Here is a 27,743-nt window from a genome sequence, read left to right as displayed (position 1 = left end):
TGAGTGGATCTTTGTTGTCTACAGGTGGTGATGCGTAATTGGTCGCTAGGGGGGGCGGTAAAGAGACCTGGCGCTGATTGGCTCTCCACTCTTTAAAATACGGCGGCCTGCAGCTGACAAAGAGCCCGACTGACAGCAGCATCCCCTTGTTTGCTCCCAGCCAAAACCAAAACCTTAGAGTTAACTGAGTTTCTTTGCATTTCAGAATAGTTTAGCAGTAGCTTTGATTGTGTTTTGTATTCTTAGTTAGTTCCTTCTGGTAACTCTGTTATTTTTTTTTGGATAAATTTTACTTTTGAGTGCTAGATCGCCTCCTTAGTTTGAATCCAGTCTTTTGTTTGAATTTATAGCCTATTGAGTGGCCTGTTTAATTTAAAATATTGTAAATAAACGTTGTAACACTTCTTTAGATTCTGACTGTTAGTTTGGGGACTGGGAAAAAAACATTTACTTTTTCTACTTATGTTAGGTACCTTCCCCCTAGATGGGTGCATAACAAGAGGACATACAGTGACATTATTTGATAGTCAACATCTGACCTTTGACCCTGATACACAGAAAAGACATACAGTGTAACATGTGTGTCACTGATATTCAGTCTGTCCTTCTTCACTAGAAAGCAAACTGCACAAATCAGCCTCTATGCCAGTCCCATTTGGGCCCATCCCTACATTCACATTCATGTCTAGGAGTTGGGAGTTCTCATTCTAGTAGAATGCAGAGGTAGGAGTGTCCTGATTCAAGTAGAAAAGAAGGGTAGGGGTGTCCTGATTCTAGCAGAAAAGAAGGGTAGGGGTGTCCTGATTCAAGTAGAAAAGAAGGGTAGGAGGGTCCTGATTCAAGTAGAAAAGAAAATAGGGGTGTCCTGATTCTAGTAGAAAAGAAGAGTAGGAGTGTCCTGATTCAAGTAGAAAAGAAGGGTAGGGGTGTCCTGATTCAAGTAGAAAAGAAGGGTAGGGGTGTCCTGATTCTAGCAGAAAAGAAGGGTAGGGGTGTCCTGATTCTAGCAGAAAAGAAGGGTAGGGGTGTCCTGATTCAAGTAGAAAAGAAGGGTAGGGGTGTCCTGATTCAAGCAGAAAAGAAGGGTAGGGGTGTCCTGATTCTAGCAGAAAAGAAGGGTAGGGGTGCCCTGATTCTAGCAGAAAAGAAGGGTAGGGGTGTCCTGATTCAAGTAGAAAAGAAGGGTAGGGGTGTCCTGATTCAAGTAGAAAAGAAAATAGGGGTGTCCTGATTCTAGTAGAAAAGAAAATAGGGGTGTCCTGATTCAAGTAGAAAAGAAGGGTAGGAGTGTCCTGATTCAAGTAGAAAAGAAGGGTAGGGGTGTCCTGATTCAAGTAGAAAAGAAGGGTAGGAGTGTCCTGATTCAAGTAGAAAAGAAGGGTAGGGGTGTCCTGATTCAAGTAGAAAAGAAGGGTAGGGGTGTCCTGATTCTACTAGAAGGGAGAGGTAGGGGTGTCCTGATTCTAACAGAATAGAGAAGTAGGGGTATCCTGATTCTGACAGAATAGGGGGTTAGGGGTGTTCTGATTCAAGCAGAATTGGGGGTAGGGGTGTCCTGATTCAAGCAGAATGGGGAGGGAGGGGTGTCCCGATTCAAGTTGAATGGGGGTTAGGGGTGTCCTGATTCAAGTACAATGGGGAGGTAGGGGTGTCCTGATTCTAGTAAAATGGGGAGGTAGGGGGGTTTTGATTCAAGTATAGTGGGGAGGTAGGGGTGTCCTGATTCTAGTAGAATGGGGAGGTAGGGGGGTTCTGATTCAAGTACAGTGGGGAGGTAGGGGTGTATGGATTCTAGTAGAATGGGGAGGTAGGGGTGTCCTGATTGTAGTAGAATGGGGAGGTAGGGGTGTCCTGATTGTAGTTGAATGGGGAGGTAGGGGGGTTCTGATTCAAGTATAGTGGGGAGGTAGGGGTGTCCTGATTCTAGTAGAATGGGGAGGTAGGGGGTTCTGATTGTAGTTGAATGGGGAGGTAGGGGTGTCCTGATTGTAGTTGAATGGGGAGGTAGGGGTGTCCTGATTGTAGTTGAATGGGGAGGTAGGGGTGTCCTGATTGTAGTTGAATGGGGAGGTAGGGGCATCCTGATTCTAGTAGAACGGGGAGGTAGGGGTGTCCTGATTCAAGTTGAATGGGGGTTAGGGGTGTCCTGATTGTAGTTGAATGGGGAGGTAGGGGTGTCCTGATTCTACTAGAAGGGGGAGGTAGGGGGGTTCTGATTCAAGTACAGTGGGGAGGTAGGGGTGTCCTGATTCTACTAGAAGGGGGAGGTAGGGGTGTCCTGATTCTAGTAGAATGGGGAGGTAGGGGTATCCTGATTCTAGTAGAATGGGGAGGTAGGGGGGTTCTGATTCAAGTACAGTGGGGAGGTAGGGGTGTCCTGATTCTAGTAGAATGGGGAGGTAGGGGTGTCCTGATTGTAGTAGAATGGGGAGGTAGGGGTGTCCTGATTGTAGTTGAATGGGGAGGTAGGGGGGTTTTGATTCAAGTATAGTGGGGAGGTAGGGTTGTCCTGATTCTAGTAGAATGGGGAGGTAGGGGGGTTCTGATTGTAGTTGAATGGGGAGGTAGGGGTGTCCTGATTGTAGTTGAATGGGGAGGTAGGGGTGTCCTGATTGTAGTTGAATGGGGTGGTAGGGGTGTCCTGATTGTAGTTGAATGGGGAGGTAGGGGTATCCTGATTCTAATAGAACGGGGAGGTAGGGGTGTCCTGATTCAAGTTGAATGGGGGTTAGGGGTGTCCTGATTGTAGTTGAATGGGGAGGTAGGGGTGTCCTGATTCTACTAGAAGGGGGAGGTAGGGGGGTTCTGATTCAAGTACAGTGGGGAGGTAGGGGTGTCCTGATTCTACTAGAAGGGGGAGGTAGGGGTGTCCTGATTCTACTAGAAGGGGGAGGTAGGGGTGTCCTGATTCTAGTAGAATGGGGAGGTAGGGGTATCCTGATTCTAGTAGAATGGGGAGGTAGGGGTATCCTGATTCTAGTAGAACGGGGAGGTAGGGGTGTCCTGATTCTACTAGAACGGGGAGGTAGGGGTGTCCTGATTCTACTAGAACGGGGAGGTAGGGGTGTCCTGATTGTAGTTGAATGGGGAGGTAGGGGTGTCCTGATTCAAGTACAATGAGGAGGTAGGGGGGTTCTGATTCAAGTACAGTGGGGAGGTAGGGGTGTCAGAGCATCAAACATGGTTAGTCACGTCACAACAAGGACTTAAGCTGGGCTTGGACATTGATGATTTTTTTACCTAAAAGAAAGCAGGATGTTGGTTTTAGCTCTACAAAATAAAAGCACTCACTTTAAAATGGAGAGAAACTGAAGGCCAGCTGTTTGGTCCAAACTCCTTCATCAGCTTGAACAGCTTCTCATCCTGAGGACAGATATCATCATCATCATCATCATCATCTTCACAGATATGACCGTCCTCTCAACAATCCCTTTTGACAGTGGTGGCGTGTTATAGCTGAGTCTGACCTGAACCACACTTCCTGTCATGTGATCAGAGTACTTGTCCAGCATGCTGACTCTGTCATATTGATGACATCATCGTGGTTCTGTTCTCAGGCCTGCAGTCGGTAACTGTTTGGTAGAAAACCCTACCAAACATCCGTATATCTATAAGCAGCTCTAAGGTAGAGATGGTGCGCCTCAGTAATCAGCAGCCTGAAATTCTCTACCGCTCCAGGTATCACCCACCAATCAGATCCACCTCTGACTTCTCTGCCATGATTGGTTGAGGGGCAGGGCTTACTCCCTCGCCCCGACTTGTTGAGATGCTTGTCACACCCTTTGAGTGCACAGGAGAGGCAGTAAACAATGATAATGGCTGCCACTGGCTGACAGAGTCCAGGGCTGTGTCTGAAACCACTCACTCATTCCCTCCTCCCTGTCCACTCTATAGTGAGCAGCATGTAGTGGACTAAATAGTGGACTCAACTGCAAAACACAAAAATGATTTCGGACACTACTCCGGCCGCAGGCGATGATGTCATCGACGTCTCACAATTGAAACGTTTAGCAGCAACGGCTCGTAGACTTCCTTGACAACGGCTGAGGATCGAAATTAATGGCAGAATTTCAATTAAAACTGATACAAAATGTAACATTTTCACAAAAAATAACTATACTATAGTGACTAATAGACATCTTTGTATGTATCATCTTTTATTTTTGCACAAAGATGATGGTCTCATGTCTTCTTATCATCATAGAGGGAGAAAGTTACTCCATTTTGAATCCTTAATATTTTCTTACAGATTTGGTAAAATCAACAAACAAAAAAGCATTTTAAAAGTTTTTATATACAGTATGTTCCTGTGCTCCTCTCTTTCGTCCGCCATGTTTGAGAGCAGCAACCGCGATGCATTATGGGAAATATTGCTGGGCTAGTGACCATCGGTTGTTCACTACTTTTCACAATGCATTGTGGGATAGAATGAGTGCACTATATAGTGAATAACAATGCTCACTCAGAATTCAGACACCACTACACAATGGCGTATTCACTATACAGTGCACTATGTAGTGAATAGGGAGTGATTTCGGACACAGCCCAGGTCTTTGTTTGGCCCTAACAGCTGCCAGCATACCAGGACCAACAGGACTAAAACCAGAATACACTGGGAGGGACAGGGGAATCAGAGATCTTTCATCCTTGTACAGTAGAGCCCTAAAAATAATGGACAGAAAAGCCATCCGCTGGCATCACTGCCACGTTTAGAAAAAATACAATCTACTGAGCTTTGAGAGCTTCATGCGCCTCTCTTTCCTCAAATTAGTTTTTAAGTGTATTAATAATGTTTGCCCTGAACCCTGATCCAAATGTGTTCAAAGACAGAGCAGCAGCAGAGCAACAAGAAGCTCAGTGAACAGAAACTGTAGCATACGAAAACACAGGCCAACATTTGGACAGCTTTCTCTTATAAAGGCTGTAAACTCTGGAATTCATTACCGACCCAACTCAAACCAATCACAGATTTAAAAGCCTTCACTACAAAGGTCAAAGGTCAAGTGCTGGTTGGAAGCAAACCAGAGCTGTAATCATTCTTAGACTGCCTTGTTTTTAACTTCCTATTTGAACTGGTTTACAGAATTTCTTTGGTTTTCATAAGGATATGTATTTATTGTCCTGTTATTCTGTAAACTCTTAATGTTGTACATTTTATGAACTGTTTACTTAGAGGCCCAACTAGGGACAAGAGTTGGAAATTAGCAACTGCTATAAACTCTCTGTGCAGCCCATCAGATTCATGCTCTGTCATGGAACGATGTTAAACTGCATCGTCCCTATCAAATAAATACATTTGAATTCAAGGGAGGAGGACCGAGCAAGAAAGAAACTGGGGGTAAACACAGTGCAGCATGAGGCCCCAGTGGAGGAGGCTTCAGGATCCGTAAAGTTTCTAATCAGATGTGGAGCTGATTATGTCTCTCAGGCACAGGCAACCGGCGACTTTCTTTATCTTTGCTGTCTCACCATGAGGAAAATGGCCGGTCTGATAAATGTGCCCTGCTGTATGATGGAGCATAGCCTCATTGACCGGTGAATGTGAGGCCTGCTAGCCCGCGGTGTAGCGTAGCCTCATTGACCGGTGAATGTGAGGCCTGATTACCTCGGTTTAGCAGGATTTTTTGGGGGAAGAAATCCAGAAAAGTTTCCCTTTAGAAAGGCAACCCTTTCCTGTCCTTACCTCAGGAGCATGCTAGTGAGGCTATGGTTTAAAAATATGTTGACAAAAAGCCAACACTTATTAGAAAGAGGAGTCTGTTTCAGTTTTTACCTTCATCCTCATTTTAAAGAACTGTTTTGTTGTGATATAGAATAACCAACAGTGAATTTACTGCATCCTTTTAGATGTACACTGTTTTATTTCAGCACAGATGTGAAACTGGCCTTTTTTTCTCTGGGACCAGTTGATGGCGCTAGGTCCCAAAGATGGCGGCCGCAAAAACAGTACATCACTGAAACCCAGGAATAATTTTGTAATGTGTTATGTAATATTCTAGTATATTCTATCCTATATTAGTGTATGTTTCAGCACTGTAGAGGCCAACTGGCCTAAATGTGAGTGGGTCCAAAGGACAAGTTACCTCGTCTTTTGTCCATCCAGGCTTCTGTAGAGCCCGTCTGTCCAGTCGTCCCCCCAGTCCTCTCTGTCTCAGGAAGCTGGAGGAACGCAGCGTGCTGAAAGAGGAAACGACATGCTGCATTAGAGCTCAGACTAATGGGGGGGGGGGTACATGAAGGTTAAGCCAGAGCAGCAAAACAACAGAGAAGAAGAGTTTGTGAAGCATGTGACTGAGGAAAGACTGGGTGATCATAGATGTGTCCATTATGTTAGTGCCCCCCCGTACAGGGACAGACCACCCAGACAGCAGCAGAGGAAAGGAGGTCAGGAAAGCGCCCTCTAGAGGATGAATTCATGTCTATTCCAATGAAAAGGACACATGAAGATAGGGCTGGTGGAGGCTAAGTCGATTAAAGCACGAACTTATTTAACAGGTGTGTGTGACAGGTGTGTGACAGGCGTGCGGGCAGGTGAGGGACTGTGTGTGACAGGTGTGTGACAGGCGTGCGGGCAGGTGAGGGACTGTGTGTGACAGGTGTGTGACAGGTGTGTGACAGGCGTGCGGGCAGGTGAGGGACTGTGTGTGACAGGTGTGTGACAGGTGTGTGACAGGTGTGTGACAGGTGTGTGACAGGCGTGTGACAGGCGTGCGGGCAGGTGAGGGACTGTGTGTGACAGGTGTGTGACAGGCGTGTGACAGGCGTGCGGGCAGGTGTGGGACATATCTCACCAGGACCTGCGGCTTCTGCTGCTCATGCTGGCTGCTGATTGGATGCTGAAACAGTGGACTGCTGCTGAGACGAACTGAACAAACACACGTCAGGTCACAGGAAGATCAATCATAATCCAACTGTCAGTGCTGGTTGGTTTCAGGGATTACAGATTAATCTGAGATTAAATCTCATAGTAAGGTAAGGAATAGAATCCGAATCGTTTGCAGCATTCTGAACAGATTATCACTGTGAAAATACCAGTTTAAGCACTCTGTCCATCTCTGTGATGATCAGTTTGATGCCTTTATTCTTTTAAATCTTTCTGTTAATCTGAGATCAGACTAATATTACCGTTAATCTGAGATCAGACTAATATTACCGTTTATCTGAGATCAGACTAATATTACCGTTAATCTGAGATCGGACTAATATTACCGTTAATCTGAGAACTGACTAATATTACCGTTAATCTGAGATCAGATTAATATTACCGTTAATCTGAGATCAGACTAATATTACCGTTAATCTGAGATCAGACTAATATTACCGTTAATCTGAGAACTGACTAATATTACCGTTTATCTGAGATCAGACTAATATTACCGTTTATCTGAGATCAGACTAATATTACCGTTAATCTGAGATCGGACTAATATTACGGTTAATCTGAGAACTGACTAATATTACCGTTAATCTGAGATCAGACTAATATTACCGTTAATCTGAGAACTGACTAATATTACCGTTTATCTGAGATCAGACTAATATTACCGTTAATCTGAGATCAGACTAATATTACCGTTAATCTGAGAACTGACTAATATTACCGTTTATCTGAGATCAGACTAATATTACCGTTTATCTGAGATCAGACTAATATTACCGTTAATCTGAGATCAGACTAATATTACCGTTAATCTGAGATCAGACTAATATTACCGTTAATCTGAGAACTGACTAATATTACCGTTTATCTGAGATCAGACTAATATTACCGTTAATCTGAGATCAGACTAATATTACCGTTAATCTGAGAACTGACTAATATTACCGTTTATCTGAGATCAGACTAATATTACCGTTTATCTGAGATCAGACTAATATTACCGTTAATCTGAGATCAGACTAATATTACCGTTAATCTGAGATCAGACTAATATTACCGTTAATCTGAGAACTGACTAATATTACCGTTTATCTGAGATCAGACTAATATTACCGTTAATCTGAGATCAGACTAATATTACGGTTAATCTGAGATCAGACTAATATTACGGTTAATCTGAGATCAGACTAATATTACGGTTAATCTGAGATCAGACTAATATTACCGTTAATCTGAGATCAGACTAATATTACGGTTAATCTGAGATCAGACTAATATTACCGTTAATCTGAGATCAGACTAATATTACCGTTAATCTGAGAACTGACTAATATTACCGTTTATCTGAGATCAGACTAATATTACCGTTAATCTGAGAACTGACTAATATTACCGTTTATCTGAGATCAGACTAATATTACCGTTTATCTGAGATCAGACTAATATTACCGTTAATCTGAGATCAGACTAATATTACTGTTAATCTGAGAACTGACTAATATTACCGTTTATCTGAGATCAGACTAATATTACCGTTTATCTGAGATCAGACTAATATTACCGTTAATCTGAGATGAGACTAATATTACCGTTAATCTGAGAACTGACTAATATTACCGTTAATCTGAGATCAGACTAATATTACCGTTAATCTGAGATCAGACTAATATTATCGTTAATCTGAGATCAGACTAATATTACGGTTAATCTGAGATCAGACTAATTTTATTTATTATTTGTTTATTTGTTTATTTATTTCAAGGATAGCCCCTTGAGATGCATCATCTCATTTTCAAGGGGGTCCTTACAAAACAAATACATTCATCAGTAGTACAAAATCATAATTAGAGATAAATCCAAAACACAATACAGAAACATTTAAACGTAAAGACACCCACTGCACACACACACTCACAATCACTCACACTTAATGCTCCCCCAAGCCTAGCCACCCACCCCCCAAATACACAATATACATGTACATATATATTCATACGTACTGTACAATTCATATACACATAGGGTACTCAACATCAAGATACATTGTAAAGCACAGTTAATGTATCTAGATATAAGGTACACAAGCATGAACAAGAGGAGAGTCAGTCCAGACAGACTGAATCCAACAAAGAAAAAGAGTCAAAAGCAGGAGCAGGATGTTTGACAATGAATAAGTAAAGATGATTTAAAAATATGAAAAGAGGTGATAGATCTAAGTGAGTAAGGTAGATTATTCCAATCTGATGGAGCTTTAAACTTAAATGCACGCGACCAAGTTCTTATCTGATTCTTGGAGTAAAGAAAAATAAGTGATCTGTATTCCTTAGGCTATACTGTGAACTGAAAGGAATTAAGAATTGCTTCAAATACGTAGGAAAATTAAAATAAATACATTTAAAAGTAAATAACAACCAATGAAATTTCCTTCTGGCTTTGGGAGCCAGCCAATTCAAAGACTCATACATTAAACAGTGATGGGTCCTGTATGGACACCTGAGAACAAATCTACAGAGACTATTATATAAAGTATTGAGAGGACGAAGATTTGTTTCCGGGGTGTTACTATAAATAACATCGGCATAGTCAAGGATTGGCAGCAACAACTGTGTCACGATTCTTCTCCGGACTTGCGGGGAAAAACATTCAACAGAACGATAAAGTGACTTTAGACAACCATATATTTTCATAGAGATTAAGTTGATATGAGGTTTGAAAGATAACTGAGAATCTAGCCAAAGGCCTAAATATTTAAATTTATCTACTTTTTCTACTGCTGTTCCATCCAGGAAATTAATATACCAGTTTTTGTTAAAGGAACAGAATTTGGTTGAGTGCAAAACAACATAAAATATGATTTTTTCTTGTTCAGAAGAAGCTTATTGGCAAAGAACCATTTTTGGACTAGATTAAAATCAGATTGTAATGAATACTGAATTTGTGAAATGTCCGAACTGGAGGAGTATATTACAGTATCGTCCACATATAAATGAATTTGACAGTCAGAACAGACTTGTGGGAGGTCATTGATGAAGATGGAGAATAAAAGAGGACCTAAAGATGAACCTTGCGGTACACCTTTGTCAATAATCTTAAAGTCTGACTGGCTGCCCTGAAAAGAAACACATTGACTTCTATAATTAAGAAACGAGTTGAAAAATAACAAGGAGTCAGTGGAGAGACCAATAGCATGTAGTTTATCTAAGAGGAGATAATGATCTACCATGTCAAATGCTTTAGCAAGGTCAATGAATATAGCACCTGTAGGCATATTACTATCGGATGATGACTGTATGTCATTGGTAAATTTTAAGAGAGCTGTGGTGGTCGAGTGGTTTGGTCTAAAACCAGATTGGTGAGGTGATAATAGGTTATGATCAGTAAGATATTTAGATAGTTGATTAAAAATTAGTTTTTCAAAAATTTTTGCTATGCTATTAATAATTGAGATAGGTCTATAATTATTGATGTCTGTGGGGTCCCCCCCTTTATGGATAGGAATTACTCTAGCACATTTCCAGGATGGGGGAGTTTTACCAGTTGAAAAAGATAAGTTAAATAAATCAGCCAGGGGAAATGATAAAACATGCGAGGCAAGTTTAAGGAACTTAATCTCCAGACCATCTGGACCAGCACTGCATCCAGAGCTTATACCATCAATGACCTGTTGGACATCAGTTGGTGTGATTGTTCTAAAGGAGAAGGAGCTGTCACCTCTGGTCTGAGTCGGGTTACAGTCAGAGTGAGGGTGACTAGACTGGGAGCTACCGATGGTGGAGAAGTGTTGGCTAAATGCCTCTGCAATTAAAGATGGTTCACTGACAGTTTCATTGTTCATTTTGATATGAGTAGTATTATTTTTTGTGGGTTTGTTGGTTATACTATTGATTCTCTTCCAAAATTGCTTTGGGTTCTTAAAATTAGTTGACAGACAGTCCTTGTAGAAATTTGCCTTAGCATTTCTTGTATTGCTTTTACATTTATTCCTCAGCTCTTTATAAGCATTCAAGTCAGCAGAATCATTTGTTGCACGGTATTTTTTCCATGCCTTGTCTCTTTGTTTGAATAAATGTATAAGATCTCCTTTTATCCAAGGTAAATGTGGACCCTTGACTTTAATTGTTTTCCAGGGAGCATGTTTATTAATTATCTCAACAAGCTCAGTATAGAGGAAATTCCAGGCATCTTCAACAAATGGTATTAGTTGAAATCTTTCCCAGTTGATGTTTAAGATATCTTGAATATAGAGATCAGAGTTAATATTATTAGTTTTCCTTACTTTGATAAGTTTAGGAGGAAGATGGCATCCTAATTTTCCAAACACAAAAAACCATAGAGTGGTCACTGAAAGAATCAGGTAATACCCCAGATTGTATAATTCTGTCGGGATGGGAAACTAGGATCCAATCAAGCAGAGAAGAAGAACTGGGACCAACTCTGGTAGGTTCACTTATAAGTTGGGTTAAGTTTATGCTGTTGAAGAGATTACGATCATTATGAGATGAATGATCTGCCCAATTGGAGTTAAAATCACCTAATATGATTTTTTCATTAGTGCAGTCTAAAGAATTAATAGTGGACATGATACATTCAGTTGTTTCAGCAGGTGCTTTTGGGGGTTTATAGATATTTCCTATGACCAGTTGTTTGTTCTCATGAAAAGACTTTTAACAAAAAGGCATTCAAAATGCAAGGGCTTCACAGTTGGTGAGATAAGTTCTGCAGTCAAGTTTGAGGATACATATGTCAAAAGACCCCCTCCTCTTGAACCCCTATCTTTTCTATATAGGACATAGTTATCAATTGTGACTTCGTTATCAGATATATTGCTGTTTAACCAGGTTTCAGAAAGAGTAATTACATGAGGTTTATTATAGCTGAGCCAGGCTCTCAGTAAGTCAATTTTAGGTGACAAACTCCTAATGTTCAAGTGAATAACTTGCAGACCTTTAGTAGATTTAATTATTCTGAGATGAAGTAAGAATAAGTATTCACGTAATGTGGCAGAGAAAATGCACACAGATCAACACCACTGATAGTAATATGTAATGAGCAGGGACAGGTGAAGAGAGAAGCAGGAGAGCAACACACACACATACACACACACCCACACACACCCCTACACACACATAAAAAAAGTAAGAATAAGAGTGGGTACATAGCTCATGTTCCTAGCTCAGTCTGCATGGCTCATTCTTATTAGAAGAAAGGAAGAGAGAAAAAAGAAAATTAAGAGGTAAGTTTATTAATACTAATTAATATAGTAGGCCTTTATGAAGTCATCTGATGACATGATAGTAGGAAAAAGCAATATATAAGAAACCTCAGATGCTTCAAAATTTATTAACTTCAACTTTCAGAGTTTTCCCCGATTATGTTAAATTATTGTGAGGAACTATCCTTTCCCATCAACTAAAGAACAGCCGAACTCTTTTAGTGTTACACAGTTTTACGGCAGCTGCGACACGTTTTACGGCAAACAATAGCAAAGCAGCAGGCATCACAGCAGCCCAACTAACACATTGTAAATCAAGACAGAACAAACAAACAAAAAGTTGCCGGTCCAGCGGTAAAATAAATACAGGGAGGGAAATAGACAAAAGAGTTCACCTGACGGTGAAGTAGTAATAGAAAGGGCAAATAAACCAAAAGATAAGTAAAGTTCATTAGCCAACAAAGTTGTGTGCTGACGTTAGCACTAGTCATTAGCCACTAGCGTTAAGCTGTCATATCAGAGTCAATGGAAAAAAGTTCACCAAGAAATGACTCGGCTTCATCGGGAGTGCGAAGAAAAAGTGTCTTACCAGCATGGACAACTCTCAACGTGCAGGGAAAGATCAAGGCATATTTGATGTCACGGTCACGAAGCTTTTTCTTAACTGCATCAAATCTCCGGCGTCTCTGGATCAGACCAGCGGAGAAGTCCGGGTAGATGTAAACTCGAGCTCCTTTGTACTGAGGGGGCTCCTTCTTCTCCCTGGAGAGTTTCATTATCTTTATCTTGTCCTGGAAGTAGTGGAGCTTTACCACGATCGGCCTGGGACCCTTGGCTCTGGAGGTATCCTTGACTGCGGTACGATGACAGCGCTCGATCACCGGAGGAGTGGAGAAATTCGCTTCACCTAGAAGCTGCGGAATCAGACAACTCATGAAGTCAAGGATGTTGTTACCCTCAGCCTTCTCGGGGATGCCGATGAAGCGTAGGTTGGAGCGTCTGCTCCGGTTCTCGGCGTCTTCAACCCATGCCTTCAGGTCAGTGTTTTCTTTTTCAAGCACCTTTACACGTCTGGCCAGGTCTGTGATGTCATCCTCGTTTGAGCTCACTCTATGCTCAAGCTCGTTTACCTGCTCTCCAAGCATACTAAGTGAGCCATCTATTTTTGTCAGAGTGGCTCCTAGTTGATCCATTTTAGTGTCCATGTGTGTGATCATATCAAGCTTCATTTGCTGCATCATATCCAGGACGCTTTGAAGAGTAATTTGCGCGTCACTCATTGTGGGGCCAGCAAACTTTTCCACTCAATGTAAAAAGAATAACTCGTTGATTTGACGCAAAAGGCTGCTATAGTTTACGTTATTAGCTCACCACAAGTGGTTCATCAGCATCAGCAGAGTTTAGAGTGGAAATATAAATCCCAGCGACCTCAATAGACAGATAATTGAGCCAGCAGACTGCAGCTTGTAGCACCCGCTCACATCATGGCAGCCATCTTGTTTTAATATTACTGTTAATCTGAGATCAGACTAATATTACCGTTAATCTGAGATCAGACTAATATTATCGTTAATCTGAGATCAGACTAATATTACTGTTAATCTGAGATCAGACTAATATTACTGTTAATCTGAGATCAGACTAATATTACCGTTAATCTGAGATCAGACTAATATTACCGTTAATCTGAGATCAGACTAATATTACCGTTAATCTGAGATCAGACTAATATTACCGTTAATCTGAGATCAGACTAATATTACCGTTAATCTGAGATCAGACTAATATTACCGTTAATCTGAGATCAGACTAATATTACCGTTAATCTGAGATCAGACTAATATTACCGTTAATCTGAGATCAGACTAATATTACCGTTAATCTGAGATCAGACTAATATTACCGTTAATCTGAGATCAGACTAATATTACCGTTAATCTGAGATCAGACTAATATTACCGTTAATCTGAGATCAGACTAATATTACCGTTAATCTGAGATCAGACTAATATTACCGTTAATCTGAGATCAGACTAATATTACCGTTAATCTGAGATCAGACTAATATTACCGTTAATCTGAGATCAGACTAATATTACTGTTAATCTGAGATCAGACTAATATTACCGTTAATCTGAGATCAGACTAATATTACTGTTAATCTGAGATCAGACTAATATTACTGTTAATCTGAGATCAGACTAATATTACCGTTAATCTGAGATCAGACTAATATTACCGTTAATCTGAGATCAGACTAATATTACCGTTTATCTGAGATCAGACTAATATTACCGTTAATCTGAGAACTGACTAATATTACCGTTTATCTGAGATCAGACTAATATTACCGTTAATCTGAGATCAGACTAATATTACCGTTAATCTGAGATCAGACTAATATTACTGTTAATCTGAGATCAGACTAATATTACCGTTAATCTGAGATCAGACTAATATTACTGTTAATCTGAGATCAGACTAATATTACTGTTAATCTGAGATCAGACTAATATTACCGTTTTTTCCAGTTTAATCGTTAAATTCCGGACATCTCTCTGTAAATTTAACGCTAGCTTTAACGGTAGTTAGCCGTTGGCAGAGGCTAATCAGCCGTTAGAGACAGAAAGTTAAAAACCGTGAAATCAAACCGAGATTTCTACCGTGAAAATACTCTATCCGGTCCCCCGTTCCACCACCGGTCACATAACCGCCGGTGGCTCTGATTTAACCGGTATTTCCTGCAGATTTACCGTCTAGCGGTGACTTACCGGCTGAGGCTAACGGACGACGCAGAGCTCGAGCCGTTCGGAGACGACTGAGCTCGAGCTTTCTGAACCGCCGAACACAGGCTCTGATTGGGCAGACCCATCGATGACGTCACTACAGTGTTAGAAGGTTTACCTTTTGTAGTACCTTTTATCAAATGTTTGACATTTTTGGAAAAACAGATAAACATCACTAGGAATTCATTAAAATGATAAAAGAAACACTTATATGAAATCAATGATTAATAATTATAACTAAATCAATATTTATAATTATATCAATAATTATAATTATATGAATGCATCAGGTGGGAGCTGAATTTGACCGTTAATGAATTCCCGTTTATACCTCAGAGATATCGGTATCCTGTCATTCATTTGTAAAAGAGTCTTATCAACGTTAAAGTTCGTTTTCTTTAGTAAGGGGAACCGGATTCAGGATTGTTTCGAACTCACTTTCCCATAATCCTTTGTGCGAACTCCCGCCCGTTGTAAATTTTTCCCGTCATGCTTTACTGCGGGGCTGAAGAGGAGAATGGTGTTGATCATGGAGTCTACCGGTGGATAGCGGGATAAAGGTTTAAAGTCAGGATTAATACATTTCCTGGTTCTACAGGGAGAAGAGAGACGGAAGATTGTAGCCCGTTAATGACAGCTAATTAGCGAACTCTGCTGTGGAGACTCTCGGTGAGTTCATGTAGCCGCAGCGGTGTGTTAGCAGCAGGCCGCTGTTAGCTCTGTTTATCCCCGTTAGCTCTGGTTAACTGAGACGGTGAAATAAGGGCTTAAACACGCACCTATAGAAGGGAACATACCCGCTCAGCGTGTCTGAGGAACCCGGTTTAACCTCATGGTTAGTCCGGAGACTCAGAGAGGAGCAGAGCTGCTTTAACCACACAGTTAGCCTGTACACATGCTAACAGGCTAACAGCGTTAGCATCAGAGGTATGTGCTCATGTTAGTGAAACACTCAGATGTTAGTGAAACACTCAGATGTTGGTGAAACACTCAGATGATAGTGAAACACTCAGATGATAGTGAAACACTCAGATGATAGTGAAACACTCAGATGATAGTGAAACACTCAGATGATAGTGAAACACTCAGATGTTAGTGAAACACTCAGATGATAGTGAAACACTCAGATGATAGTGAAACACTCAGATGATAGTGAAACACTCAGATGATAGTGAAACACTCAGATGTTGGTGAAACACTCAGATGTTAGTGAAACACTCAGATGTTAGTGAAACACTCAGATGATAGTGAAACACTCAGATGATAGTGAAACACTCAGATGATAGTGAAACACTCAGATGTTAGTGAAACACTCAGATGATAGTGAAACACTCAGATGTTAGTGAAACACTCAGATGATAGTGAAACACTCAGATGATAGTGAAACACTCAGATGTTGGTGAAACACTCAGATGATAGTGAAACACTCAGATGTTAGTGAAACACTCAGATGTTAGTGAAACACTCAGATGTTAGTGAAACACTCAGATGATAGTGAAACACTCAGATGTTAGTGAAACACTCAGATGATAGTGAAACACTCAGATGTTGGTGAAACACTCAGATGATAGTGAAACACTCAGATGTTGGTGAAACACTCAGATGATAGTGAAACACTCAGATGTTAGTGAAACACTCAGATGTTAGTGAAACACTCAGATGTTAGTGAAACACTCAGATGATAGTGAAACACTCAGATGTTAGTGAAACACTCAGATGTTAGTGAAACACTCAGATGATAGTGAAACACTCAGATGTTAGTGAAACACTCAGATGTTAGTGAAACACTCAGATGATAGTGAAACACTCAGATGTTGGTGAAACACTCAGATGATAGTGAAACACTCAGATGTTAGTGAAACACTCAGATGTTAGTGAAACACTCAGATGATAGTGAAACACTCAGATGTTGGTGAAACACTCAGATGATAGTGAAACACTCAGATGTTAGTGAAACACTCAGATGATAGTGAAACACTCAGATGTTGGTGAAACACTCAGATGATAGTGAAACACTCAGATGTTAGTGAAACACTCAGATGATAGTGAAATATGATCAAAAGAATGGTTCATAAACACTGCAGGTACTGGGACTGTTCAGTTAACCATCATTGATTCTGATAATCACATGAACTGTTAGATTTACCATAAATTAAAGGAACAGTTCACCATATTGTCAGAATTCACTAGAACAGTCATCCTTAACTTGTGGCTCTGGAGCTTCATGTAGATCTTCAAGTCTTAAAATAATTTCTCTGGTAAAACTTTAAGAAGGGGAACTTGGACCCCAGAAAGGATCCATTATAAGTCCCACTGTTATAGTAGGGATGCACCATATCTGCAGGTATCAACATCTCTGCCCATATTTAAAACCAATATCAGCAGAGATTGACTGTTTGTTTTTGTAATTTAAACTAACAAGTTTATAAAGTTACAGACCTGTACCAGTGAAGGTGTTTTTCTTACTTCATTCTCAGTCTTTTGACTTCAGAGTGTGTTTTCAGCACTCAAGTTACTTTCTGTGTTCATCCTCATACATTAACTGTGTTCATCCTCATACATTAACTGTGTTCATCCTCATACATTAACTGTGTTCATCCTCATACATTAACTGTGTTCATCCTCATACATTAACTGTGTTCATCCTCATACATTAACTGTGTTCATCCTCATACATTAACTGTGTTCATCCTCATACATTAACTGTGTTCATCCTCATACATTAACTGTGTTCATCCTCATACATTAACTGTGTTCATCCTCATACATTAACTGTGTTCATCCTCATACATTAACTGTGTTCATCCTCATACATTAACTGTGTTCATCCTCATACATTAACTGTGTTCATCCTCATACATTAACTGTGTTCGTCCTCATACATTAACTGTGTTCATCCTCATACATTAACTGTGTTCATCCTCATACATTAACTGTGTTCATCCTTATACATTAACTGTGTTCATCTTCATACATTAACTGTGTTCATCTTCATACATTAACTGTGTTCATCTTCATACATTAACTGTGTTCATCCTCATACATTAACTGTGTTCGTCCTCATACATTAACTGTGTTCATCCTTATACATTAACTGTGTTCATCCTCATACATTAACTGTGTTCGTCCTTATACATTAACTGTGTTCATCCTTATACATTAACTGTGTTCATCTTCATACATTAACTGTGTTCATCTTCATACATTAACTGTGTTCGTCCTTATACATTAACTGTGTTCATCCTCATACATTAACTGTGTTCGTCCTCATACATTAACTGTGTTCATCCTTATACATTAACTGTGTTCATCCTCATACATTAACTGTGTTCGTCCTTATACATTAACTGTGTTCATCCTTATACATTAACTGTGTTCATCCTTATACATTAACTGTGTTCATCCTTATACATTAACTGTGTTCATCTTCATACATTAACTGTGTTCATCCTTATACATTAACTGTGTTCATCTTCATACATTAACTGTGTTCGTCCTTATACATTAACTGTGTTCATCTTCATACATTAACTGTGTTCATCTTCATACATTAACTGTGTTCGTCCTTATACATTAACTGTGTTCGTCCTTATACATTAACTGTGTTGGTCCTTATACATTAACTGTGTTCGTCCTTATACATTAACTGTGTTTGTCCTTATACATTAACTGTGTTCGTCCTTATACATTAACTGTGTTGGTCCTTATACATTAACTGTGTTTGTCCTTATACATTAACTGTGTTGGTCCTTATACATTAACTGTGTTCGTCCTTATACATTAACTGTGTTTGTCCTTATACATTAACTGTGTTGGTCCTTATACATTAACTGTGTTCATCCTTATACATTAACTGTGTTGGTCCTTATACATTAACTGTGTTCGTCCTTATACATTAACTGTGTTCGTCCTTATACATTAACTGTGTTCATCCTTATACATTAACTGTGTTGGTCCTTATACATTAACTGTGTTGGTCATATACATTAACTGTGTTCGTCCTTATACATTAACTGTGTTGGTCCTTATACATTAACTGTGTTCGTCCTTATACATTAACTGTGTTCGTCCTTATACATTAACTGTGTTGGTCCTTATACATTAACTGTGTTCGTCCTTATACATTAACTGTGTTTGTCCTTATACATTAACTGTGTTGGTCCTTATACATTAACTGTGTTCATCCTTATACATTAACTGTGTTGGTCCTTATACATTAACTGTGTTGGTCCTTATACATTAACTGTGTTCGTCCTTATACATTAACTGTGTTCGTCCTTATACATTAACTGTGTTCATCCTTATACATTAACTGTGTTGGTCCTTATACATTAACTGTGTTCGTCCTTATACATTAACTGTGTTGGTCCTTATACATTAACTGTGTTGGTCCTTATACATTAACTGTGTTCGTCCTTATACATTAACTGTGTTGGTCCTTATACATTAACTGTGTTCGTCCTTATACATTAACTGTGTTTGTCCTTATACATTAACTGTGTTCATCCTTATACATCCTTATATTATTGTTAAGAATTTTTCTAGTCCAGTAAATGTTTGTGATGCAGATGAAAACTTAGTTTTTGTGTGGTGTCTGTCAGAATGGTATTGATAATAATCGAGCATCTCTACTGTAAAATCACAGAGAAAAAGGTTAAAATTTCTGCCATGATGGAGTCAGAAATCTAACATCTGTTCTCCTGGGTTAAATCAGGGCGTCACGTTCTCAGAGCTGAGCTGAATTGTCTTTTTAACAGAACTGTTTCGAATCAAATGGATCACATTTCTGAGGGCCACTCTAACCCGCTGGTTAATTTTCCACACACCGTTCCAGTAAAACCAGTGTTTGCTGTCTGGTCCTGACTGTGTTTTGTTGTCCTCTTCGACAGGTATAGCTGGTCACCATGGCGACAGATATCGGCTCGCCACAGCGGTTCTTCCACATGCCGCGGTTCCAGCACCAGGCACCGCGGCAGGTGTTCTACAAGCGTCCAGACCAGCAGCAAGCCATGCAGCAGCTGACCTTCGACGGGAAACGCATGAGGAAGGCCGTGAACCGCAAAACCATCGACTACAACCCTTCAGTAATCAGACACCTGGAGGTAGGCTCACCTTTATCCTTCTGATTTGCTCTGCTAAGCTCAGGTTCATACCTGCGACCTCAGTCAGACCTGCCAACCTGTACGCATTTTAAGTGTAAATATGCTGATACGACTGGCCTCTCTAAACTACACAAACAGCTGTGATTTAAAGTGTAAATGCGCTGGTACGACTGGCCTCTCTAAACTACACAAACAGCTGTGATTTAAAGTGTAAATGCGCTGATACGACTGGCCTCTCTAAACTACACAAACAGCTGTGATTTTAAGTGTAGATGCGCTGGTACGACTGGCCTCTCTAAACCACACTAACAGCTGTGATTTAAAGTGTAGATGCGCTGATACGACTGGCCTCTCTAAACCACACAAACAGCTGTGATTTAAAGTGTAAATGCGCTGGTACGACTGGCCTCTCTAAACCACACAAACAGCTGTGATTTTAAGTGTAAATGCGCTGGAACGACTGGCCTCTCTAAACTACACAAACAGCTGTGATTTTAAGTGTAAATGCGCTAGTACGACTGGCCTCTCTAAACCACACTAACAGCTGTGATTTTAAGTGTAGATGCGCTGATACGACTGGCCTCTCTAAACTACACAAACAGCTGTGATTTTAAGTGTAAATGCGCTGGTACGACTGGCCTCTCTAAACCACACTAACAGCTGTGATTTTAAGTGTAGACGCGCTGATACGACTGGCCTCTCTAAACCACACAAACAGCTGTGATTTTAAGTGTAAATGCGCTGGTACGACTGGCCTCTCTAAACCACACAAACAGCTGTGATTTTAAGTGTAAATGCGCTGGAACGACTGGCCTCTCTAAACTACACAAACAGCTATGATTTTAAGTGTAAATGCGCTGGTACGACTGGCCTCTCTAAACTACACAAACAGCTGTGATTTTAAGTGTAGATGCGCTGATACGACTGGCCTCTCTAAACCACACAAACAGCTGTGATTTAAAGTGTAAATGCGCTGATACGACTGGCCTCTCTAAACTACACAAACAGCTGTGATTTTAAGTGTAAATGCGCTGGAACGACTGGCCTCTCTAAACTACACAAACAGCTGTGATTTTAAGTGTAAATGCGCTAGTACAACTGGCCTCTCTAAACCACACTAACAGCTGTGATTTTAAGTGTAGATGCGCTGATAGGACTGGCCTCTCTAAACAACACAAACAGCTGTGATTTTAAGTGTAGACGCGCTGATACGACTGGCCTCTCTAAACCACACAAACAGCTGTGATTTTAAGTGTAAATGCGCTGGTACGACTGGCCTCTCTAAACCACACAAACAGCTGTGATTTTAAGTGTAAATGCGCTGGAACGACTGGCCTCTCTAAACTACTCAAACAGCTGTGATTTTAAGTGTAAATGCGCTAGTACGACTGGCCTCTCTAAACCACACTAACAGCTGTGATTTTAAGTGTAGATGCGCTGATACGACTGGCCTCTCTAAACTACACAAACAGCTGTGATTTAAAGTGTAAATGCGCTGGTACGACTGGCCTCTCTAAACTACACAAACAGCTGTGATTTTAAGTGTAAATGCGCTGGTACGACTGGCCTCTCTAAACTACACAAACAGCTATGATTTTAAGTGTAAATGCGCTGGTACGACTGGCCTCTCTAAACTACACAAACAGCTGTGATTTTAAGTGTAGATGCGCTGATATGACTGGCCTCTCTAAACTACACAAACAGCTGTGATTTTAAGTGTAGATGCGCTGATACGACTGGCCTCTCTAAACCACACAAACAGCTGTGATTTAAAGTGTAAATGCGCTGGAACGACTGGCCTCTCTAAACTACACAAACAGCTGTGATTTTAAGTGTAAATGCGCTAGTACGACTGGCCTCTCTAAACCACACTAACAGCTGTGATTTTAAGTGTAGATGCGCTGATACGACTGGCCTCTCTAAACTACACAAACAGCTGTGATTTTAAGTGTAAATGCGCTGGTACGACTGGCCTCTCTAAACCACACTAACAGCTGTGATTTTAAGTGTAGACGCGCTGATACGACTGGCCTCTCTAAACCACACAAACAGCTGTGATTTAAAGTGTAAATGCGCTGGTACGACTGGCCTCTCTAAACTACACAAACAGCTATGATTTTAAGTGTAAATGCGCTGGAACGACTGGCCTCTCTAAACTACACAAACAGCTGTGATTTTAAGTGTAAATGCGCTAGTAGGACTGGCCTCTCTAAAACACACTAACAGCTGTGATTTTAAGTGTAGATGCGCTGATACGACTGGCCTCTCTAAACTACACAAACAGCTATGATTTTAAGTGTAAATGCGCTGGTACGACTGGCCTCTCTAAACCACACAAACAGCTGTGATTTTAAGTGTAAATGCGCTGGTACGACTGGCCTCTCTAAACTACACATACAGCTGTGATATTAAGTGTAAATGCGCTGGTAAGACTGGCCTCTCTAAACTACACAAACAGCTGTGATTTTAAGTGTAAATGCGCTGGTACGACTGGCCTCTCTAAACTACACAAACAGCTGTGATTTTAAGTGTAAATGCGCTGGTACGACTGGCCTCTCTAAACTACACAAACAGCTGTGGACATGTGAGTTCTAAGGGAAAAGTGCACGTGCCGTCTGACAGCACGATGCAGCAGTGGGGTCAAGCACTTTTAACCAATGCAGAGTAGCAGAGACTAACGAGACTGCTGAACCTAGAGCGTTATATCCCCGCTCCCCCTCCTTCCTGCCTCCTGCCCTCTGACCCCCTCCCCATGCGATGACAAGGTGAGAGAGAGAGGTGAGGGAGATGCGTGCATGCCAGGCGCGCAGTTTGACCTGTTGCCACAAAAACTTAAGGCTCAGGGGAGTGTAAAACAGTACACATGTAAAACAGTACTCAACATATTTAAAACAGTACTCAACGCATTTAAAACAGTACTTGACACATGTAAAACAGTACTCAACATATTTAAAACAGTAATCAACAAATGTAAAACAGTAGTAAACATATGTAAAACAGTAATCAACAAATGTAAAACAGTAGTAAACATATGTAAAACAGTACTCGACACATGTAAAACAGTACTCGACACATGTAAAACAGTACTTGGACATATGTAAAACAGTACTCAACATATGTAAAATAGTACTCAACGCATTTAAAACAGTACTCAACATATGTAAAATAGTACTCGACACATGTAAAACAGTACTCGACACCTGTAAAACAGTACTCGACACATGTAAAACAGTACTCAACACATGGAAAACAGTACTCAACATATGTAAAACAATACTCGACACATGTAAAACAGTACTCGACATATGTAAAACAGTACTCGACGCATGTAAAACAGTACTCGACGCATGTAAAACAGTAATCAACAAATGTAAAACAGTACTAAACATATGTAAAACAGTACTCGACACATGTAGAACAGTACTCGACAAATGTAAAACAGTACTCGACACATGTAGAACAGTACTCGACAAATGTAAAATAGTACTCGACAAATGTGAAACAGTACTCGACATATGTAAAACAGTACTTGGACACATGTAAAACAGTACTCAACATATGTAAAATAGTACTCAACGCATTTAAAACAGTACTCGGCGCATTTAGAACAGTACTCCACACATGTAAAACAGTACTCGACACCTGTAAAACAGTACTCGACACATTTAAAACAGTACTCAACAAATGTAAAACAGTACTCAACATATGTAAAACAGTACTCAATACATGTAAAACAGTACTCGACACATGTAAAACAGTACTCAACGAAAGGAAAACAGTACTCAACATATGTAAAACAGTAGTCAACGCATGTAAAACAGTACTCAACATATATAAAACAGTACTCAACACATGTAAAACAGTACTCGACACATGTAAAACAGTACTCAACGAAAGGAAAACAGTACTCAACATATGTAAAACAGTACTCAACGCATTTAAAACAGTACTCAACAACAGTCCATCGACAGGTAAACTGTTGGACAGGTATAGTTCAACAGGTAAACTGTTGGGGGGTTAACTGACTGTCTATATGTATATTTTATTTTCTTTCTTCAGTTTGTGTGCTTCTGTTTTACATATATTTTAGAAAAATTTAAAAAAAAAGTAATTTTCTGCTGCTCTGACTAAAAATGCAGTTCTCCTAAGTTTAGCTGAAGTCTCCTCTGGCTGATGCCCTGGTCTGCCTGAGACTGTTCCTGCAGAGTAACACAGTGTTCCTGTGGTAGAGGGCCTGATCATGGATAAATGTCAAAGGTCATTCAGTTTTTAGTTGTTAGTGGTGTTCCTGTGGTAGAGGGCCTGATCATGGATAAATGTCAAAGGTCATTCAGTTCTTAGTTGTTAGTGGTGTTCCTGTGGTAGAGGGCCTGATCATGGATAAATGTCAAAGGTCATTCAGTTCTTAGTTGTTAGAGGTGTTCCTGTGGTAGAGGGCCTGATCATGGATAAATGTCAAAGGTCATTCAGTTCTTAGTTCTTAATGGTGTTCCTGTGGTAGAGGGCCTGATCATGGATAAATGTCAAAGGTCATTCAGTTCTTAGTTCTTAATGGTGTTCCTGTGGTAGAGGGCCTGATCATGGATAAATGTCAAAGGTCATTCAGTTCTTAGTTGTTAGTGGTGTTCCTGTGGTAGAGGGTCTGATCATGGATAAATGTCAAAGGTCATTCAGTTCTTAGTTGTTAGTGGTGTTCCTGTGGTAGAGGGTCTGATCATGGATAAATGTCAAAGGTCATTCAGTTCTTAGTTGTTAGTGGTGTTGCTGTGGTAGAGGGCCTGATCATGGATGGATGTCAAAGGTCATTCAGTTCTTAGGCAAGGCAAATTTATTTGTATAACACATTTCAGCAACAAGGCAATTCAGCGTGCTTCACACAGGTCATTAAAATTCATTGACAAAGTGAAAAGGAAACACAATGAAAACATTTTAAACAAAGCATGTAAAAGGTGATTAAAAACAGCAAATCAGACCCACACACCCCTAGTGCCATTTGTCTGAACTTTACATGTATAAAATCCAAAAAAGATGAAAACACACATAGAAAGTTGTTTAAAACAGAAAAAAAAACAAAAAGAAGAAGAAAAAAACAAAGATAAAAACAGATATTAAAGTAAAAGCTACAGTGCAGAGTTGGAGCAAAAATGGAAAATTAGAAAGGTAAAAAGTTTTTAGTCAAAGGCAGCAGTGAACAGGTGAGTCTTCAACCCTGATCTAAAAAAACTCAAACTCTGAGCAGACCTGATGTTTTCTGGGAGTTTGTTCCAGATATATGGAGCATAGAAACTGAACGCTGATTCTCCATGTTTGGTTCTGACTTTAGGGACACAGAGCAGACCTGCACCAGACCACCTGAGCGGTCTGGATGGTTCATACTGGACTAGAAGGTCTCTGGTGTATTCTGAGCCTAAACCATTCAGAGCTTTATAAGCTAACAGGAGGATCTTAAAGTCTACTCTCTGAGAGACAGGGAGCCAGTGTAGAGACCTCAGAACAGGACTGATGTGGTCCACTCTCCTGGTCTTAGTGAGGACAGCTGCAGATTCTGGACACATCAGCCTCCTCATTCTCCTTGACCTAACCGCTGCCTTCGACACAATATCCCACACCGTCCTCCTTGACCGCCTGTCTCACCATCTTGGCATCACTGGTACAGCTCTCTCCTGGTTTCACTCGTATCTCTCACAAAGAAAACAGTTTGTTACCATCGGCACCTCTCACTCATCCCCCGCCCCAGTTAACCAGGGCGTGCCTCAAGGCTCTGTTCTTGGACCTCTCCTTTTCACCATCTACATGCTTCCCCTTGGACAGATTATTCACAAACACGGTCTCAGCTTTCACTCTTATGCAGATGACACCCAACTCTATCTCAGCACCAAACCATCCACTCAGCTCCCTCCCCACTCCCTGGTAAACTGCCTCCACGACATCAAAGCCTGGATGACCTCTAACCAACTCAAACTCAACAGCAATAAAACAGAGCTCATGGTGGTGGCCCCCAAAGCGCTGCTGCAGAAGGTTGGAGATCTCATGCTCCATGTGGACGGGACCTCCATCTGTCCATCCTCCGAGGTCCGAAACCTGGGCGTCATCCTGGACTCCACCCTCTCCTTCCAGTCCCACATAAAGTCTGTCACCAAATCTGCCTTCTATCATCTCAAGAACATCTCCAGACTCCGACCATCACTCCCTGATTCTGTGGCTGAAACACTCATTCATGCTTTCATAACCTCCCGCCTGGACTACTGTAATGGAGTCCTGTCTGGAGTTCCCAGCAAAACCCTGGACAGGCTTCAGTACGTCCAAAACTCTGCAGCTAGAGTTCTCACCCGCACTAGACCCTGGCAACACATCACTCCGACCCTCATCCACCTCCACTGGCTCCCTATCAAGTCCCGTATCAACTACAAAGTCCTCCTCCTCACATACAAATCTCTCCATGCTCTGGCTCCCCAGTACCTTTCTGATCTCCTCCATCCATACACACCATCCCGCAACCTTCCATCTTCAGACACCGGCCTACTTTCCATGCCCAAAACCAAACTCCGAACCTGTGGAGACAGAGCCTTCAGTGCTGCAGCCCCCACCCTCTGGAACACTCTTCCTGCAGACATCCGTAGCGCTCCATCTCTGGACATTTTCAAAAAACGTCTCAAGCACCACCTGTTCACCACAGCCTACAGTCTTCACTAAACCAGCCTCACACTCATCCTACCCTCACATAGTTTGTCCATGTCTATGAGTTCCTGTAAAGCGTCCTTGGGTTTCTTGAAAGGCGCTATATAAATTCAAGATATTATTATTATTATTATTAGGACTCGAGCAGCAGCGTTCTGGATCAGCTGCAGCTGTCTGATGGACTTTTTAGGCAGACCAGTAAGGATCCTGTTACAGTAGTCAACTGGACTGAAGATAAATGCATGGACCAGTTTTTCAAGGTCCTGCTGTGACATTAGTCCTTTAATCCTGAAATATTCTAGAGGTGATAATACGCTGACTTTGTAATTGTTTTTATGTGGTTTTGAAATTTAGGTCTGAATCCATGACAACGCCCAGATTTCTGGCCTGGTCTGAGGTTTTTAACTGAAGTGACTGGAGCTGCATGCTGATTGGCACATCCACATCATGGATGGATGTCAAAGGTCATTCAGTTCTTAGTTGTTAGTGGTGTTCCTGTGGTAGAGGGCCTGATCATGGATGGATGTCAAAGGTCATTCAGTTCTTAGTTGTTAGTGGTGTTCCTGTGGTAGAGGGCCTGATCATGGATGGATGTCAAAGGTCATTCAGTTCTTAGTTGTTAGTGGTGTTCCTGTGGTAGAGGGCCTGATCATGGATGGATGTCAAAGGTCATTCAGTTCTTAGTTGTTAGTGGTGTTCCTGTGGTAGAGGGCCTGATCATGGATGGATGTCAAAGGTCATTCAGTTCTTAGTTGTTAGTGGTGTTCCTGTGGTAGAGGGCCTGATCATGGATGGATGTCAAAGGTCATTCAGTTCCTGGTTGTTAGTGGTGTTCCTGTGGTAGAGGGCCTGATCATGGATGGATGTCAAAGGTCATTCAGTTCTTAGTTGTTAGTGGTGTTCCTGTGGTAGAGGGCCTGATCATGGATGGATGTCAAAGGTCATTCAGTTCCTGGTTGTTAGTGGTGTTCCTGTGGTAGAGGGCCTGATCATGGATGGATGTCAAAGGTCATTCAGTTCTTAGTTGTTAGTGGTGTTCCTGTGGTAGAGGGCCTGATCATGGATGGATGTCAAAGGTCATTCAG

The 27,743-nt window shown here is 41.0% G+C and overlaps 2 protein-coding genes across 3 annotated transcripts in view; one reads left to right on the top strand and one right to left on the bottom strand.

Moving 5' to 3' along the window:
* LOC121520290 overlaps positions 1 to 13,237 on the bottom strand; it is a 62,651-nt gene extending 49,414 nt beyond the window's left edge. The window contains exons 1-4 of the mRNA XM_041803662.1: positions 12,682 to 13,237; positions 6,792 to 6,855; positions 6,084 to 6,177; positions 3,292 to 3,363 (exon numbers count right to left, since the gene is read on the bottom strand). Coding sequence (XP_041659596.1) covers positions 3,292 to 3,363; positions 6,084 to 6,177; positions 6,792 to 6,855; positions 12,682 to 13,237 — 786 coding nt within the window. The remainder of the gene's footprint in view (positions 1 to 3,291; positions 3,364 to 6,083; positions 6,178 to 6,791; positions 6,856 to 12,681) is intronic.
* A 2,139-nt stretch (positions 13,238 to 15,376) lies between these two features.
* The window catches only part of wdr33 (WD repeat domain 33), a 74,195-nt gene continuing 61,828 nt past the window's right edge, over positions 15,377 to 27,743 (top strand). For both annotated transcript variants that reach the window (XM_041803322.1, XM_041803321.1), the window contains exons 1-2: positions 15,377 to 15,547; positions 19,768 to 19,980. In XM_041803322.1, the coding sequence (XP_041659256.1) occupies positions 19,783 to 19,980 (198 nt within the window). In that variant the 5' untranslated portion in view covers positions 15,377 to 15,547; positions 19,768 to 19,782. The remainder of the gene's footprint in view (positions 15,548 to 19,767; positions 19,981 to 27,743) is intronic.

Source organism: Cheilinus undulatus, linkage group 13 (genome assembly GCF_018320785.1).
Source record: "Cheilinus undulatus linkage group 13, ASM1832078v1, whole genome shotgun sequence".
Classification (NCBI taxonomy): Eukaryota; Metazoa; Chordata; class Actinopteri; order Labriformes; family Labridae; genus Cheilinus; species Cheilinus undulatus.
The sequence above is the reverse complement of the archived record's forward strand: the minus strand, read 5'-3'. Positions and strand labels throughout refer to the sequence as shown.